We start from the raw sequence: 18,246 nt of genomic DNA, 5'->3' as shown, positions 1-18,246 counted from the left end.
TAACTTCTACTTCATCTTGTGATGTCCTAAATATGGCTAAACAGTACGGAGTACCCTTGGCAGGATTCCACCTGACTGCTATGCTATACTTTCGCTGTGTACATAGCCCGTTGGGCCAATTTTACACCAGAGACACTTGCTTGAAATATGTAGAGACAATTTTTTTTTTTCAGATTTCCAACAGCTTCACAGAGCACAAGGATAATATTTACAAGTTTGAAAAAGTAAAATATACATAAGGATAAGAAACCAAGAAGCTATTCTATTCTCCAATACTGTGATCGAAAGATACATCACTAAGCTTCCCAGCTGTAAGAGAAATAAAAATCAGTACATTAAGTGGACATATTTATGAGATTCAAAAACATGTAAAAATTGTACATAAAGGATTTGAGGAAACATGGTATTAGTTAAAACAATATTTTTTGCTAAAATTTCCTCAATGTGATTAAAATTTTAATAATTCATGGTTTACCTACAGATGCAAATAAAACTTTCTCAATTGATAGCTTTTTTTAGGTACTGCCTGGCGTGCTGTGATTCATGGCATCGCGAAGAGTCGGACACGACTGAGCGACTGAACCGAACAAAAACTTTCTGAATTTCTACTACAAGTAGCACACTAGGTGCAAGAGATAATAAACAAGACAGATGTCCCCTTTCAAGGGAAAAACAAAAAGATTATCTTGAATCTGTATTCTTCTCCATCCACCCTCCCTCCAATTGGATTTTCTAAATTAATTTGGAGAACCAAGATAAATCAGTAACAATCTTTACTGGGTAGTTATTTTGTTTATTCAGATTTATACATCATACATTCTACGGTATACGTGACCTGCAACTTTCTCTAAGAACAAAGACAGCTCCATTTCTAAAACCCCACCAGATTTGGAACATATTAGTCTCAGAAACCTAACAACTTTAAGGAACATCCCTTACAGATTCTCTTCAACAAGTTAGGGTAATGGGGAATGACAACTGTACCAGGAATACAGCACACAGTATCACCAACTTTTTTTTTTTCCCCTTGATTTTTTTTTTAATTTTATTTTTAAACTTTACAATATTGTATTAGTTTTGCCAAATATCAAAATGAATCCGCCACAGGTATACCCGCGTTCCCCATCCTGAACCCAACAGAATCCTGAAAGTCTGAAAAAGACAGTGTCTTCATTTCCTTGCTTACAGATCCATACTTCATATGGTTCCAAAAAGTACTCCTGCAGGTTAAGACTGCAAGCTGGCATCAAGACACCAGCCTGTGATGAAATTCTCCTAGAAGATCTCTGATCATAGACCTAAAATAATGCAAGGTCAGAATCCTGGCCCTGGGGAAACAGGTGTGGGTATTCCGCTGGGACTGCTACAGAGACCAGAGTGAAGCTTTTTGAACAAAAACCTGTTAAAACAGCCCCACCACTGAGGAGCCAAATAAGACGACCTAGAGATGATATACAGTTGTTGAGGTGCCTCCTGGATCTGTCTCTGTCCTCAGCCACCTTAGACTATAACCAACAGAACTACCAGAGGTAGAAAGAACATCATTCTGGAGTCCAGGGTAATAGGTCATGAACTAGGTAGGGGTCACAGACTTTCATCCCCACTCAGCAGGATGAATCTGACAAACCACCGAGCTCTGAGCTTCATTTCCCTCACCTCTAAACTCACTGTCCCAGGCAACTCTTAAGGTCCTCGAAGAAGAGAAACTCTAGCTGTCATCACTGTTCCTAGAGGAAATGCTTGTCTCCCGGCTCCATCACTGTGCACAGTACACCACCTTCCAGTACTGATTCCATCTGTCTTTCTATCCTAATGACCAGGACTTAGAGCAACTAAAAACAGGCAGCTTCTTGCTGCCCCACCACCTAATACAATGCCAACTTGACTGCCCACTACAAAATTTCTTACTCTCACTGCACTCTTACAAGGCAGTAATTCTGAACCTACCATTAGAAGTTGTATGAAAGTTGTACCAACGTCTTCACTTTTCCTCTCTGGATGACAAACTATGTTGCTCACCATGAAATCAAACTTTGCCCCCTACTGTCCACAAACAATACAGGTAGCTTAGCCAAATTTTTTTTAAAAAGTCCAAGAAACAAGAATACATATTTCCGAAGAGCCAGTTCCACCTGAAGGAATGAACCTCTCCAGCAAAACAAGGAGATGAAGCAGCATACAGGCTGTCCAATCACCTTTCAGAAGAAAAATAATGCAAATGCCACTAATGGAGAAAGGCCAACAGGCAGAGCTGAGAATACCAAGAACGGGCATCAGAAAGCTAATTCAACAGCCTTAAGGACACGTGGTCTTGGGACACGTGATCCCAGCATGAGGAAGACTCAAAGAGAAGGCAGAGATTAGTGCTCGGAAAAGCATCCCGGGTTCTGGCCTGTCACTCACTCACTGCTACTGCAACTACACTAGCAGGGAAGGAGTCGAAGAAGCCACATCATCCTCACGACTTTTTCCTAAGTGTTTTGAAAAGTAAATGTTATACATGGAGGAAGCTCCTGACACAACATGTTAGCAAGAGAATAAAAGTATGGGGGGAAAACTAGGGGGGCGTCAAGTGTTTCCACACACACGTATGTTTCCAAGCTTTGCTGGACAATGGCAGAATTAAGACAGCCGCAGTGGTGTCTCTCTTCAGCCACAACTTACACTTGGCAGGTTCTGCACTGCACAGACATTCTTTACCTGTGGCCGGACTCCTGGCAAACCAGGAAGTAATTATTCATGCCACAAAAGATATACCCAAAAGAAACAACAATGACATGGGAGGGGAGGAGGAACAGACTGAGGAGGAGGAAAGACAAAAACTAAGCAAATATAATATACACGGAGAGCAAGAAAACCACACACCCTCTCCCCAAAACAATATGCAGTATTCCGGCCATGTCCTTAATACCCAGACTACAGAGCTATGTCCCTTTTCTCAAGTCCTCAAAAGACTATTAAAGTTGGAGGGAGAGGCCTGTGACATCTTTCAAGTTATTCTTTTCTGCCTCATCTCCTTAAGCAGACCAAGGAATGAAAACAGCGATATTTTACAAATTCCTCTAAAGCTCTCTCAGTACCTAGGCACTCAGGATTGATGTGTGATGAAACATTAAGTATTACACAAACTTCGTGGCTTCTGAACATAGTTCCAATACGAAAAGACTTGAAGACGTTTCTTAAGATCCTTTACTAAAACTGGAAGAAAAAACTTCAGGTGAATTGGAATAAGTATTGTCTCCAAGGTAGACTAGCCCACCGGCCCACCAAAACCAAAGCTTTTCTGATAGCACAGCAGAAGCTCCGTGACGATGATTCTCAACCTTTAGGAAGGTAAAACACAATTAAAAAAAGAAAAAAATTCTCAATTCCCCCAACAAGAAAGACACCCTGGAAGCCCTTCCACCAAACACTCCAGGGCATGTCAAAATAAGCAACATACCCATCTAAAAGAATAATATAATCATGGAAGATGACACCAAGAAGATACTCTTAGTATCAAGAGTTATTTTTACGTGCCTCTGAAAAATAAGTTCAGAATAGACCTACAGTATTTTTTAAACTATACACAGAGTTAATTCAAAAGTAGTTGCTTTCTCAAATGAGGCACACACTTTTATTCGCACTCCAAGTTATCAAAAACAAAAAAAATCTGGCTGGGCTAAAGACTGCACCAATTTTTAAAACTGCCAGCATTAAGCTCCTATTATTCTGAAGGGTTTTGTGAAGTTCAATACAGAATTCCTCGTTATGACTGGCCCAGCTCAAGAGGCTGCCAGGAGAGCAGGGCTTTATAAGCATTGTTCTGTCCTCAGAAGCCACATTAATGCCAGCTTGATAAAACAGATCTTCATATCTGTGTGCCGGGCTGAACAAAAAGTTAACTAGAAATGTAAGTGCTTAAAGTCACCAAAAGGAAAGCTCTACACTGACATTTTCTACCTCCTTAGCATTCATCTGTATTCATCTCACTAGACATTAACACACACCAAAGTTGCTCTCTGCTATTTAAATTGTGCTATTATGCTCTGGAGCAGATTAATAATATCCACCTTCCTTATTGTAAAATAAAATTACAGCATTGGTCCAAACATGACATGTGGAGCCTCTCTCTACTTCTGCTGGCGCATCAACCTGCTCTACTGCACACGTGGGAGAAAGCTTTGCAGAGCTGCCCTGCTGTTTCTAGAGAGGAGAAAAGGCTGAAGACTGGGGAAAAAAAAAGAGGGGTGGGTGGGGGGGGAGCAGGAGAGAAAAACAACACATATAAACCTCACACCTGGTAACCTCTCGTATCAGCTCTTCTTCACAGGATTCTGAGGGGACAATGTCTTTTCTAAGCTGACACCATCAGCACTGAGATTAGCAGGTGGGCCACGGGCCTCTTTTAAACAGTTTGGAACATCCTATTAGTTTTCACAGCACCAAGAAACTTCTGCTGACCTGGAAGCATCTGAACAAATATAAGCAGGCAATAGGCAGAAAGAAATATTTGCTCCCAAAGGGGCAGGTCTACAATCCCAGAGTGGGAGCGGAGAAAAGGTAAGATAAACTGATGCAGGCACATATAAAGGAAGGAGGAGGCATTAAGGAAAAGAAGGTCAAAGACAAGACTTCTCTATCTAAAACAAAGACTTCAAGATGTGTATTTGTAAGGAACAACCTAACGTAATTCAAATATTACTTGTAAACACAAAGAAAATCAAAAGAACTAAAGCCTTTAGAACTATTGCCTTTGCCTAAATATTTGAATAAACTTTTTAATTCCCATGACTTTAGGAATTGTAGCATTAAACTCACAGGCTCAAATACCCATAAAGGCCAGACAGCAATTTATTTTGAAGTGAAATAAACCAGGCTCCACATAAAGGGTGCAGTTAAGGAATATGGGCTCAGTGTTGCTCCATCTTCACACATTTCCGAGACAACACAAATAGGGCTCTAGATCTCTATTTGATATTTCCCAAAGCCTAAACCAACAACTCACTACTTTTCTAATAACATAATTTAGGCCAAATAAAAACTTCAGAATATGTAACCCATGGGCCACCATTTGGAATCAGGGGCTGAATTCACTTGTCTGTTGATACCTATTTCTCCTTTTTGTTTTGTAATAGCAATTGTCTTGGTCACAGAAGGGAGTCTTCAGTGAGTAAAATGCAACAAAATGTTTAAGGGCCAATGCAAAAGTGCAAGCCAAATAAGAAAAGGGCAAGTGAGTAGGTTACACCTGACCCAGAACTGCCAGGCTAGTAGAGCTGGCACGGGGCTCAGCAGCACAGACAGGTGACTAAGGGCCAGCACAGAGGGGTCACAGAGGAGAGGAAGGCTGTGGGTGGTTTCTGCAGAAACAAAGGCAAGGAAAGGATAAAGGCCTAAAGCACTGGTGTTCTGGTATTTGGGGAAAGTCCATGAGTCATTCACAGTCACAGGCCAGAAAGGACCCAAAGGGTTTAAACAAAACAAGCCAGGCACCAGTAAGTAGCACCTAGGGGAGACAAAGTGGTGTTGAGTAAACTCATACAGAAATAGGCCTTACCTTGGAAGAGATTATAGAAACTTGCTCACTCTATAATAAGCTTTGTATATTTAAAACATTCTAGATAGCTCTGCAATAAAGGTGGGTGATCCTCGCGTCACCAGAGGTACCTCCAGCAGAGCAGCAGCAACGGAGAAATAGAAAAAGCTCACTTCTGAAAAGCAGCTCAGAGGAAATTCAGGACCAAGTACCATCAGTTCCAGGAATATTTTCCCCACCTTAATCTGGTGAATCTATTTTCAAATACGCTGTGATTTATTTGCTTTGAGACATACTTCTTTTATTTCTGATATACACAAATGATGCCTAAAGGATAAAAAAGTGTTAAACATCCTTTAAAAACTGAACAGGTGAGCAATTTCCAATAACTTACTTGACAGGGCATTCATCAATGACTTTTCACTTGGGGTGTGAGAGGGTATTAAAACAAACACGGAAAAAAATGTTACTTCTGTGTAAATTTCATTTTTTTTTTGATGTATAGGAATAGATCCTTGATAAGAGATTAAAATTCAAATCAAGAAAATATGGACTGATTATTTTAATGTAAATGCTTAAATTTTAGACTTTGATTTCTCATTGAAAAAAAGATGGAAAATTTAAATTGAGACATTTATATTCCTGGAATGTCAGCTGGCTAAATTCTCATAATTTTACATGTAATCTCTTAACTTTATTTATATTTTCAAGAAAAAAATACATTTTAAACTTCCCTTCCAAATTCCACTGATATATTTATATCTATTTCCATATTGAAATGTTCAAAGACATAATTCTCCCAAAACCTCCCTACAGTCTGGGAATTTTCTTTCTCCATGGCAGAAATATATATTATATGACAGTATGCTATAAGGATGGTATGTTCTAAAAACAATGGTTCATAAAACACACTGAAAGTCAAATATATAAAAGTCATCTATAAGGTCCACCTATTACCACCTTTCCAATTCAGGAAACATTGTCATTCCACTGCCGGAAATCTTATACTTTAATATGCTGATCTTCACACCATCACAGAGATGTGGAGGGTTGAGGTTTTATACTCAAAGGTTAAGAAACCAAGGACACAGGTAACTGAGTCAAAAATCAGACAATGGAAACTTCAAAATTCCAGCCTAGTATTTTCCTCCTGGCTCTGCTAAATGAAGAATTTCAACTGAAGTGACAAAACCTACTCAAGCAAGACAACTTAGTAGCTAAACTGGCAGCACCGTGCTCACAAGACCACCTTACAAGTATAATATTTGTTTACAAAATCAGAATGGATTTTAAAACAAACTGTGAGGAGACAAGGGAGCTTAGAGTCTGTCCTGGTTGAAAGCTGAAGGCCCGCACCGCTAACACGCCGGCACACAGAACAGAGCTGAGTGACTTCTCCCTGCTCTCACCAACACAAGACAACTCCAAGTCTCAAAGTCCCGTTTCACAAATAGAACTTTAATAGTCTTTATTCCAGAGGGCAAGATGGCAAAAAACTGTATGGAAATTTCTGTAGATGTGAATTTCTCCAGTGAAAGAAGGCCCACAGCTTTCTTCAGATTCTCAGAGAGTTTCAAAACTCCTCAATCTTGACAAGAAGTTTCAGTTTTACAGTGACTCCATAATAAGGAAACACAGGAAAGCTGAGAATTCTAAAGCAACCATTGCCCATATTCTCCTAAAGAGATAAGTCAAACGGAGTACTGAGCTTGGATTGTAGTGAATCTGACAACTAAAAGCAAAACAAAATAAAATGAAAATCCATCCTGAAAGAACAGTTAATCAGTCTGATATATATGAAAATAAGGATTTTTGTGCTATTCCATTAACAGTCTTTAAAGCTGCTGAAATAATCTCCAGTAATCAACAGCCCACAACAACAAAAATTCTGGGGAAAAAGAAACACTAGTCATGTAAAATATAAATTTCCTTTTTATAAGACAGATTCCTTATTTAATTCAAGGAAAAAGGCTGGTATAAATTACCACTATTAGAGAAAGAAAAAACATACAGATACCTCAACCTAATAGTCTGAAACTTAACTGATGCTAAAACAAAACCTTCATGATTTAAAAAAAAAAAAAATCTAACATTTTACTATAACTGTCTCAGGATAAATAAATCTATTGAGAAAAAGCATTCGGTTTTTTTCAAATAATTTCTAAAAGCAGGAAAGAGGGTCTTGACTGCCAAACCTTATTTGCTACTCATTTTCAGTCAGAAACTGATATAATGAAATCAGTAATAAAAACAAATACTAGGAAAGTGCAAGTTTATTAAAAAGAAAAAAAAAACACAATTACTTGCAATTAATAAGGCAACCTCCAAATTCGTTCGATTTCAACCCCACACCACCTATTCCTATGACCTTCTCCGTTATTTTACTTATCCCACTCCTTGCCAAAGCACCTATCTTCTTCTGCATAAAGGCTGCTAACAAGGAAAACCCTTATCTGTCATCACACAAAACTAATGAGCAACCCTGTAAAGGGAAATACACAGCTAAGAATATTAATAAAATTGATGTATTCAAAATCTAACCCAAAGCGCTGAGAAAATAAATAATATCTTTACCCAAAAACAAGTATTTTTACGTAGACTAATCTCTGGAAACTCAGCATTTGTATTAGCCGGTATACATGAGATGCACCTAGTGCAGTGTTACAGAGTCGCCGCCTTCTGTTTTGTTTTATACAGTGGATTACAAACAAGGCTGCTGATATAGAAAGTCATCTTTCTTTAGGGAAAAAAAAAAAATTCCTGTGACCTTACCAAAATTAAAGTCATGATATACATGATGCATGCTAAAAGCCAAATCTGTTCATTTCTTGTTAGTGAAAATTTTCTCAAATATACCATAAAACCCTGTGAGATTTTACTCTACACTAATTCCTATTTTTAGTTCAGACTTCAAGTTACCAGTTCTACTTAAACCATAAAAAATGCATATCTTTTAATACAAAAAAGCCTTAAAACAAATTACTGCCTTTAAGCTTAAGTGCCTTCTGTTGATACTTAGCACTTGAAATCAAAGAAAAATCAACAAGCGTTGCAAACCAACCAGTATCTAGAATCAAATAAACAGATGATAAATGTTCTTTCCAAATTAGTAACAAAACAATGGGTTTGGCATCCGAGTACACAACATGTGGGTTCTGGAAGTAAGGAGAACCAGTGAAGACTTCCACATCTGTAAAAGGAAACTGGCCAGAGCAAGTAAACATTCTATGCATCTAATGTCCTCCACCGAGTTAATTCAAGAGTTGGGTGTGGCATCACCACTGCACAAAGCCTTGGATTTCCAACACTTCCATAACACAAAGCAGCAAAGCTAGCAGCTAAATATTAACGATTGAGACAGCCTCTAAGCAGGACAAGCAGCATACTCTGTGGGACCCAGAACAAAACGAAAGTACTGGTCCCCTTGTTCAAAATCAAGAATTTCAAGGGGCAGGCTTGGCCCCTTTCAGTCCGTTTCACGGGCCCATTCAGCAGCCCTGCCTCCAACCAACTACTAACGCTAAAGAAAACAACATCATCGTCATCACCGTTTTTGATATGGTAGCTTACTATGATCATTGGCCTGTTCAGCTGATTTTCCAAAGAACCAGAAACCGCTAGGGTAGGTTTTCCACAGGGTGGCACATCATCCAGGCCCTACACCATCAAAAAAACTAACCTGGCCAGGCTAAATACTGTGTATCTCCAACCTTCCTTACTTCCAAGTAAACATGATCAGCGAGAAAGGTGACAATAAGAATGTGATAATATGGTAGATTTAGTAAGATTTCAAGTAAGAGAAAAAGAACTGACCCTACCAGACAGCCCAAACCATCAAAGAGGTGAGGGAAAAGTCAGTCTTGGTAAGATGCTGCTTCAGAGTATTTTAGGCCTTCCGGGACAAAGAACATCAAAGAGTGTTTTGCCACTGTAGTGCTCTTGCACCATGCTGAGGCCTAAAGGGCATCACACTTTTTAGAAAGATTTCTCTCCAATCAAATAAAGAGGAAAAGGTTGACCCTAGCCTAGAAGCTGGGGTATTCTGGATGGCTCTGTTGTGTCCTTAAAGAGAACTGTGCACCTTCCTTCTAGAAGAGAAAAAGACGTTTGAGGTAAAGCAGTATTTTGTAACAATCACATTAACATGAAAAGCACAAAAAGCTAGAAAGGCTGAAAGGGGACAACAAGCATCCAGCCAGGAACATCTGTCTATACACAAAGAACCAGAAGCTAGATTAAGAACTGAGAAAGCAGAAATGCCACTTAAGAGCATTGTTCTCCAGTTAACCGGCTGGGAGCTGGGTCTTACCTAAAAGCGCCCAACCAGACAGAATTATCTTGCTTCTCTGGTGAAGAAGCATTAACCAGAACCAACCAACCGAAAAACCAAAACCAAAAAAGGAACTCTAACTACTAACACACTCTGAGCCTAGAACAGGAAAACTAGGTTCGGTAGGAAATAATAGGCCTGATGGACATTGACCAGTTTGGGGTACCTGGTCGATTCTAGGAGAATATCCTAAAACTAGAATTCTCTTGAACCATGGAGAAAGAATGTGTGAAGCTTAAACAGATGACCCGATATAATTTCTAAGAGTAAACAAGATACAGAGAAGGAAATACCTAAAAAACGGAGAGAAAGGACACCTTAAACGCCTACGACTCGTCTTTGAAGAGAAAAAAAACCTTATTCCCCTAAAGGTGGCAGCACAAAGTTACCCAAAAGGGCATTAAGGGGCCAGTTTTGAGCACACAGACACAAAAATGTTCTCTCAAGAAGGAAAAGAGAAGTAGAGGAAGCATAGAAAATCAAATGTTATGTGTTCCTTCAAAATCTGATTTTCCAGAACCCTCTTGCCCCCTCATAGCTCTACCTCCATTTCCAAGAGAACTTTCTCTAAGTATGTACATCCCCCGCCCCCTAAAAAGTGTTACATCAACATTCCTACAAACCTATTATAAGGAACAGCTCAAAAACAAACGCAGTAACCTTGCAGTCCTCCAGCAAGTCCGTCTCGCATTTCTAGAGCCAAAGGTCCAGATGAGAAAGTAGATCCAGGAAACCTTTTCCGCCCGCTCACCAAAATGGAGACTCCAGATCAGCTTCCGCAAAAAAGAGCGACCTTAGCACAAATGAAAAATTCAGACGACTCTGGGGGAAACGATTCTGGACAATGTTGTCTTCAAGGGCAACTGAACAGTATTTCAAACAAACCGATTTTACTTAAGGGGATGGGGAAATTACACCCCAACTGGTATTAGCAGCGTTCCTAAATGGATTTATTTGCCGGTAAGTTCGGGACTAAGGTACATTTTTATGAAGATAGAATTATTATGGGTAGGTCCACCGAAATATTAAGTTTTTAAAACCTCTTTGTCCTTGCCGGACATATTTCGTTTGGCATTGTTAAACGCCATCCTTTGGGAAGGAAAAAAGGAGAGTAGAGAGCCGATAAGAAACCCTTGTCTCTGCACATTTTTATAAAACGTAGAGAAGAGATAAAATTTTTTATCGTAAAGACGATCTTTTAAAACGCACACTATTAAAATGATCAACTGGACAACTACGACTCCGTGCTTGTAGGTCACATCTAGAGGCAGGATTCTGCGCTCCAGCCCTCTAGGATAACAAGTCGGCTTTTAAGGAAACGCCGTGGAAGGCTGTTTGCTGGTCATTGTCACGACCACTGGAGGAGCACCTGCTGGTGAACCGAGGCAGGTCCGCCCGAGACTCTACCGGTCTCACCAGGGCATGCTCACACGTCCGTGCCCCGGGGCGCAGCTGGCAGAGCAAGAGGCAGCTGCCGCCGCCGCGAGCCAAAGCCGGGAGCTTGCCTCACCCGGCCGCCAGACCCGACCCGCGGTTCCCGCCCAGTGCACCGCTCGCGCGCAAACCCGGGTGCGACCTCGAGCTGCGACCTCCCGCGACTGCACCCGACCTCACCTGACGCGGCGCCAGGGAGGAGAGCGGCCCGAGGAGCCTCTCCGCTCTGCCCCGGGCGCCCACGGTCCCAAACCTCCGCACACTGCGCGACCGCGGCAAGTCTCGAGACGCCCCGAGAGCGCCGGGGGCCACGCGCGCTGGGGCGCCGGACCACGGGGCACACGACCTGATACCACCCGGCTGGGGTAGCCAGTGCACGCCACCTCCCACAAGGCGGAGGTGCCAGTGCACCACAGGAATCCTGCCCTTTTTCTAGAAAAGCCCCCTCCCCCACTTTCCCTCCAATACACTCACCTGCGTCTCGGCGCAGTGCTTCTCGCGCTACACGCGGCCGTACCCGGGCACGTCCACGCCCGTGCACGCTGCCGGGCGCGACTGGTCCCGCTAGGCTCCCGCCGCCCCCAACCAGCCCGTGCCCACACGAGGGGCGGTGCCACCTCCCGAGGCGCCCAATTCCTTCGACTCCCGCCGCCAGGGGCCGAGCTCTAGGAACTTCCCGTGCACCACCTCCGCCGCCCCCAACAGCGTTCCCGCCCTGAGCCCGGACGAGGGCTCCCGCCGAGGCGAGGCCGGACTCCGCAGCCCAGCGCCGCGGCGGCGCGCACCGCCCTCAGCCTCGGCGTCCGAAAGCGACTCATGGCCCGGCGAGGCGTGCCCGCCCCCACCCCACGCCCCCTGCACTTGCCTGCTGCGACTCGGAGCTGCAGCTACTACTGCTCGCGCCGCCGGCCGTCACACAGCCGCGGAGGATTCGCTCCGGGCGGGCTCCGCGGAGAGGCGGTGGTGGCGGCGGCGTCCCCAGTTCTGACGGTGGCGGGAAGGCGGACTGGAACCCGGCGGAACCCACGCCCCACCCGCGCGCGCCGGTGACCGGCCTCCTCAACCGGCCGGCAGCTGCCTCAGTGACGCCCGGGCGCCGCGGTCCCGCCGTTTGTAGCGGGGCGGGGAGGAGGGGCTTGCTTGGAAGAGCGCCAGGAGGCGGGGCCGGCGGCGAGTTCGCGGCGCCGCGGCTGCTGCCGCCGGCGCGTGCCCTGCCCGGCCGCCCCGAGGGTCGGTGCCTGGGAGCAGACGTCTGACTGCAGCCGCTCCCGTCCTTCTCGCCCGGCTTCCGATTCCGAGCAGGCCCCCTGACCAGGTTCCCCGGGCAGCGCGGAAAGCGTCGCGCACCCAGAAGCGTCAAATACCAGGTGCAAGTTTGCAAACCCCGAGGCTCCGGACGCTAACCGGCAACCAGAGAGATTTGCGCGAGGGGTACTTTGATATATCATGTGTATCAAGTATATATATATATATATATATATATATATATATATATATATATATATACACACACATACACTCACATCTTGCAAGCAAAGCTAAAGGGCTTTTTCCTACTTCACAGCGGAAGGGTCCGGTCCCTTCGCGAAAAACTACAGGCTTGCCGGCGCTGCCCTTCTCTGCCTTTCTAGATGGAATCTGATGTTCAAATAAGCCCCGAGTACCTGTGCGGGGTGCTATTCTCTGCTTCAAACGCAAAAGTAGGAAATCCTGCACTCGACTGTATAAGCGCCTGCCTCTCGCCGCATCCTTCCAACGCCACCCACCGAAGCCCTGAAATGGCCAACTCTTCACCGAGGGGGCGTCCCATCGCTGTATTTCCTTGGCCCGCCCCCACGCCCTGCTCAATCTCTTTCCTCAGGAAAAACCTGTGCCCGTCCTCAAACCCAAGGCTGGGAGTCAAAACCGACTCCAAGCCACGCGGCGGAAGCACGTTTTTACACCTGCTCAGCCGTTTAATTACGAGAGCACCTGTCGTGTTGTTTTTTTTTCCTTTGCAAAAGCTTCCGTTTTAACCCTTCCCCCTAAAAAACTACATTTAAAAATATCACCTGTCAAACCTACCTGTAATCGCAAGAGGTAAGAGAAAGGAACTGAGCAGTGGGCAGCTGAGTCGCCGCAAGAACGTGACCGAGGTTACAGCTTCAAGGGCATGATGCGGGTTTGATGCAGCAAGGTCCGCTAAGGGCGGCCAGCGCTCCCCGCCCCCACGCGACGGGCGGGGCTGGGGGAAAAGAGGGGAAAGACTCATCTAACCCAGGACCAGGGTAGGGGAGACAAAATTGCCCTCTTGCGTGAAGTTAAATCAGACACAGTAAAGCAGGGGGCTCAGCCATGATCGAAATGGAGAAGTCCATCCCTCAACTTGGGGGACCCGGACGAGGGACACCAGAAAGAGCTAATTGATTCTGTATCAGCATTTCTGTTGTCACTCCAGTTACGATTTGCAATTAAATGACCTTAATTGACTTTGTACGGGTTCCTGGGAAAATGGCTCAAAGCGCCTGCGTCTCTCTGACCTCCCTCTAAACAGTCAATTATAATATTCCATCCCAGGCAGGCGGGATTGCTAAGAATGCCTGTTTCGAAACGTCAGGCAAAAATGGGCCTACCAAATTTGCCAATCCAAGCCTAAAACTCTTAGAATGCCTTACGACGCCCTACTTCCTGAAACTGACTTCTTGAAGTTATGGGAGTCCTCTTTCTCAACAGAGTTCCCCAAGTCTTCCAAAGCGCTTCTACTTGGCTAACACTGCATTTTCGTGGAGAACTCCAGAATAGGTTAAGCTTTATAAAGTAGGCTTGCCAATCACTTGGTTAAAAGAGGGAAGGGGAACCCAGGAGTACCTGGTGTAAGACACACTAAGCAATAACTAAGAGAAATAGTTACTTTTTAATCCCCCAAAAGGTGATATTTAAACACTCGGCATTTTGTCTCTCTTTTTTCAGACTTATTTGTTCAGATTCTAATACATCTTTCAGATGTCCCATTTAAGAAACCATTTTACCAAGGAAATTTTATGGGCCCCAGACTTCCTATCCTTCCATCCCCCAAACACTCACACCTTTTCCCCTAACTTTTAGGAACTGATTTCCTGTTTGGGAAATAATTTCTTAGGTTATTAATGTCCACTCTTTACCCTCCCCCCACCATGTTAAGACTACATTTTATAGATTGCACTGTAGGCCTAAGAAATAAATCACCTCGACTTCCCTCGCACTCTCAACATCCAGAGGATGGGTATAATAAATGTAGGAAAAGCCTGAAGGTTTAGAATCTTAACCAACAGGAGTGTTTGTACATGAGTAGGAGAGGGAAAAGAACCTGTTCGCGGAGAAAGTACAGGAACATCCATCCTGGCCCAGCCGTATTAAGAGTAAATTCTAAATGGTTGACTATTTCTCTCACTCGGGCCACAATAAAGCCAGATCTGCAGTTGGTAATTATGAGAGAAAACACCCAGCGACATCAGTTTCGCTAACCTATGCTCGAAAATGGAAAACGGGAAATGTATCCAACCTCCAATTTCCCACAGTTGTATAGCTCTCATATTAATTCTTTACAAACGTGAAATAGGTGGGTATGTGGCAACGTGCTGGGCATAAATTAAGCAACAATGGCCACACGAAGTCCTGTTCGCCGCTGAGATCCCGTGGTAGGCACTGCCACCTTGCAATCCCCAACCCCCACTGCCCCAGAGATGGCAGAGTCGAGTCCAGAGGAGGCCGGCCGAGCGTTGGCTTTTCGAACCAGGTGGGTGGGTGGGGAGGAGAGCAAAGAGAAATTAACCCCAGCCGGCTTTGTATGTTTCCCCCATCCTCTCCCTCTCAAGCACCACACAGGCGCTCTCACGCACACACTCACCCACATCCCCTCGTGCCAATAATTTAAACTTCTCTTAGGCAAAGCCAGCGCCACCACCACTCCCTCCACCCTCCTCGCCCCAAGATCACCCTTCCAGCGCGAACATCCTCCCCCTTTCCCACCTCTACCCTGAGTTCTCTTTTTCGCAGCAGAAAGCCAGCTGGTTTCTCCTAAACCCTGACAAATCACAAAAGTTAAAATGAAGCAAGAGTCTGCCCAGCGTCTCATCCCCAACCATCTTTCTTCAGGCGTCAGTTTAACAATAGCTATTCGAGAAAACGGGGGCTGGGGGGGGGGGCGGTGCAGCAAGGAAGGGGGTGAGTGAGGGCTCTGTAGCCTAGTTGGCTACTGAGGTGGCTGTGGAGCCCTGTCGGCTGCTAAGGGGTTCCCCCTCGCCCAGAAGGCGAAGTCAGCCGCGTAGGACCAAGGACAGGGCTTGGAATCCACTTCCCAGCGCCCAGCACAGTTCGGCTTCCATGCAGCCGCCCCTCCACAGACACAGCTCTAAGGATCTTATTTACGCTTTTCTGAACAAAGGGAATCTCATATCCGGTACAGGCTTAAGAATTCGGCCCTAAATTGGCTATCTTCTTTTAAAACAGAAGCACGATAATTGGCGACCGTGATTTAGAGTCCGTATACCTCGCAATGATGAGTTTTGACAGCTTCTACCCACCCCAGCCCAGCCCCAGCCCCAGCCCTCGGGCGGCATGTACTTTTTTTCAGTCAACTACAACTCGCTGCCTGGTGCAGCATCTAAATTCCATCTGGCAATCCTATCTCCCCAGCACATGTTATCTGGTTAATGCAATTAAGTATGGGGTTTTCGCTGGTCTAATCTCCAAGTCCAGGCTTCTGATTCCCCTTAATGGTTCTAAAGCCTCTACGGTCCTTCGGTTGCTTCGCGAAAGTAGAGGCATGCATCCTCCCTTAAACCCAAGTTATCCCTCTCTTCCCACGAAATGAACTTCCAACCTGAATCCCAGTTCACTGATCATCTAGACTCCCACTGTACCCCTGTTATACACTGGCCACATTTACCACTTAAGTTTTTGCCCCTGACATTTGCGAATATTCAATACGTCAAGCATGCGTCCACTGTCTTTTAGTCTAGCTCTCTAGAATTAAAAAGCAGAGCAGTAGCTTTGAAATGAGACAAACATGTGCAATTAACTTCTTATTCTGTATTCCGCTCACTTACAGGTTTTCTGGGTTTGCCAGCGCATCGCTGCAACTAATGATTAAAGAAACCAAACCGAAACTTACCTTTCTCCCTTAAGGTTTTTGTGTATGTGTGTTTTTAAAGTAACGGTGCAGTTCTCCCAATAAGGATGAGCAAGAAGCTGCTGGATAGTTCTCTTAAGACAGCACGAAACCTAAACTGTGCTCGGCTTAAAAGAAGCAAATAAAAAGAAATGCTTTCGACCCCAAAGTCCAACGCTAAAAGAAATGGCGAAAAAAAAATATGAAAGGGGAGGGGAAACTTAAAAAAGAGAGTTTAAAAAGACGGAGAGACTACCCTCCTATTGCCTTTCAACTAAACAAAAAGGGGCAAGAAAAACAAACGAAGGAACAAAGAAAGAGACGAAAGAACGTTTTTTCAAAAAGACGATGTCTTTCTCCTTGTTGCTTTTTAGTAGGTCGCTACAGGAGTAAGCTGCTGCATCTCTAACTGAGAACAGAAATAAGGGGGGAGGACGTCTTAAAAGGGAGGTGGACTGGACCACAGATTTATAGCACGGTATCACCAACCCCTTCTCTGCCTCCGCACTGCCGTGTGTGCAGCTGCTCTGCCAGGCTCCTATCCCAAGCAGCACGCGCGGAAGTATACGCTAGGTCGCTTCACAACGCAACTTGCTCATCTCCCTAGGATCCTGATTGGCCTAGACGGTTCTATTGAGTCCGCCCAAGCGAGGCCGCGCGATATGATTGGCTAGGTGCTTGTGTCACTCTCGAGAGCTCAATGGAGTCCCGTTTCAAGGTAAGTTGTGCGGAGAGGTACACACTTAACACTGGCGGCGAAGGGAAATGCAAGAAGCAAAAAGAGATGGGGAGAGAGCAACGTGGGAGGGTTGGAACTGTACTATCAGAGTTTGCGATATGGCACGACCTCCTTTCTTCTTAAATCTTTCTGCTTCGGAAAGACTCATTTCCTTTGCCATCACTGCCGCATCTGTGGCACGTTTCTTTATAACATTAAAACTCTGTCCGGTATGTATGAGTCATTGAGAGCTCCCTGTCTTTGATCTGAGTGAAAGGGATGAATGTACATCCATTACTTGCACGCATGCCTTTTTCGATTTGTGTTCCAGTATGCTATATTAGATAGTAGGCAATTTTATGTGTTTCTCTATTTGAATATATGCATAGTGCTGCTGTTTCTCTGGGTTTTTAGGAAAAGAATGAAGTCAGAAATGCTTTCAAATAAAGCTGCACGGTTTGAATTACCTATCACTTCATGTTACAATAGAAAAGTGCAGGATAAACATCCTGTCCAGGGAAAGAGGTACTGAGTTGAGCTAAGGTCCTTCACTTTGAGGTGTATGATGACTCTCAAAAAGAGCAGCTGTATATAAAATTAGAACAAGCCACTCCTCTGCATTTGCTGGCGGTACAGTTCTTGGACCACACATGTATTGCTGACAGTAAAGATAGTCGAGCCTTTATCTGGATTTAGAAAGTTTAACCAGAAGACCAGGTGCTTGCTGTCAACCCTTCTGCTTTATAGATGAAGACTACTTTATTAAATTCCATATATTAATAACATTCAGGAAGCTGAAATTGAGTTTTATTCATGGTATTTATTTCATCCTCCAAGTGAAACTGTAGTCGTCAGGATCGACTTGATGTATAAGTAGAAACAATATCCACTTGACCTAGGCTCTTTTCCAGCTTGAATTTCTTCTTTTAATCTTGAAAAATAGCACCAGCTTCCTACACAGTACTTACAATTCTTACACAATGTAATATCTTCTCTAGAAGCTCATTCCTTTCCAAAAGAAATTCCTTTACTTGTTTATTACTAGCCACTATCTTTGAGAATGCTGGAAAGAGGAGGCACAGGTAAGAGTTAGAGACGGCAGGAGGGCGGAGTGGGAT

The 18,246-nt window shown here is 44.2% G+C and overlaps 1 protein-coding gene across 28 annotated transcripts in view; it reads right to left on the bottom strand.

Moving 5' to 3' along the window:
* The window catches only part of ELAVL2 (ELAV like RNA binding protein 2), a 142,019-nt gene extending 124,989 nt beyond the window's left edge, over positions 1 to 17,030 (bottom strand). For 5 of the 28 annotated variants that reach the window (XM_086414244.1, XM_086414246.1, XM_086414249.1 and 2 more), the window contains exon 1: positions 16,414 to 16,980. Coding sequence is in view for 12 of the 28 variants with exons in the window: in XM_086414264.1 (XP_086270390.1) it covers positions 12,947 to 13,092 (146 nt within the window). In the remaining 16 variants the exon portion in view is untranslated. Of the gene's footprint in view, positions 1 to 12,147; positions 12,455 to 12,946; positions 13,110 to 16,413 lie in introns of those variants that run through there. The other 23 variants (XM_086414238.1, XM_086414241.1, XM_086414265.1 and 20 more) reach the window with 16 other exon arrangements.
* Positions 17,031 to 18,246: the final 1,216 nt, after the last annotated feature.

Source organism: Bos grunniens, chromosome 8 (assembly GCF_055505025.1).
Source record: "Bos grunniens cultivar Pamir isolate PY7600 chromosome 8, Bosgru_T2T1.0, whole genome shotgun sequence".
Lineage (NCBI taxonomy): Eukaryota > Metazoa > Chordata > Mammalia > Artiodactyla > Bovidae > Bos > Bos grunniens.
Note: the sequence above shows the minus strand (reverse complement) of the source record. Positions and strands in the feature narration are given on the sequence as shown.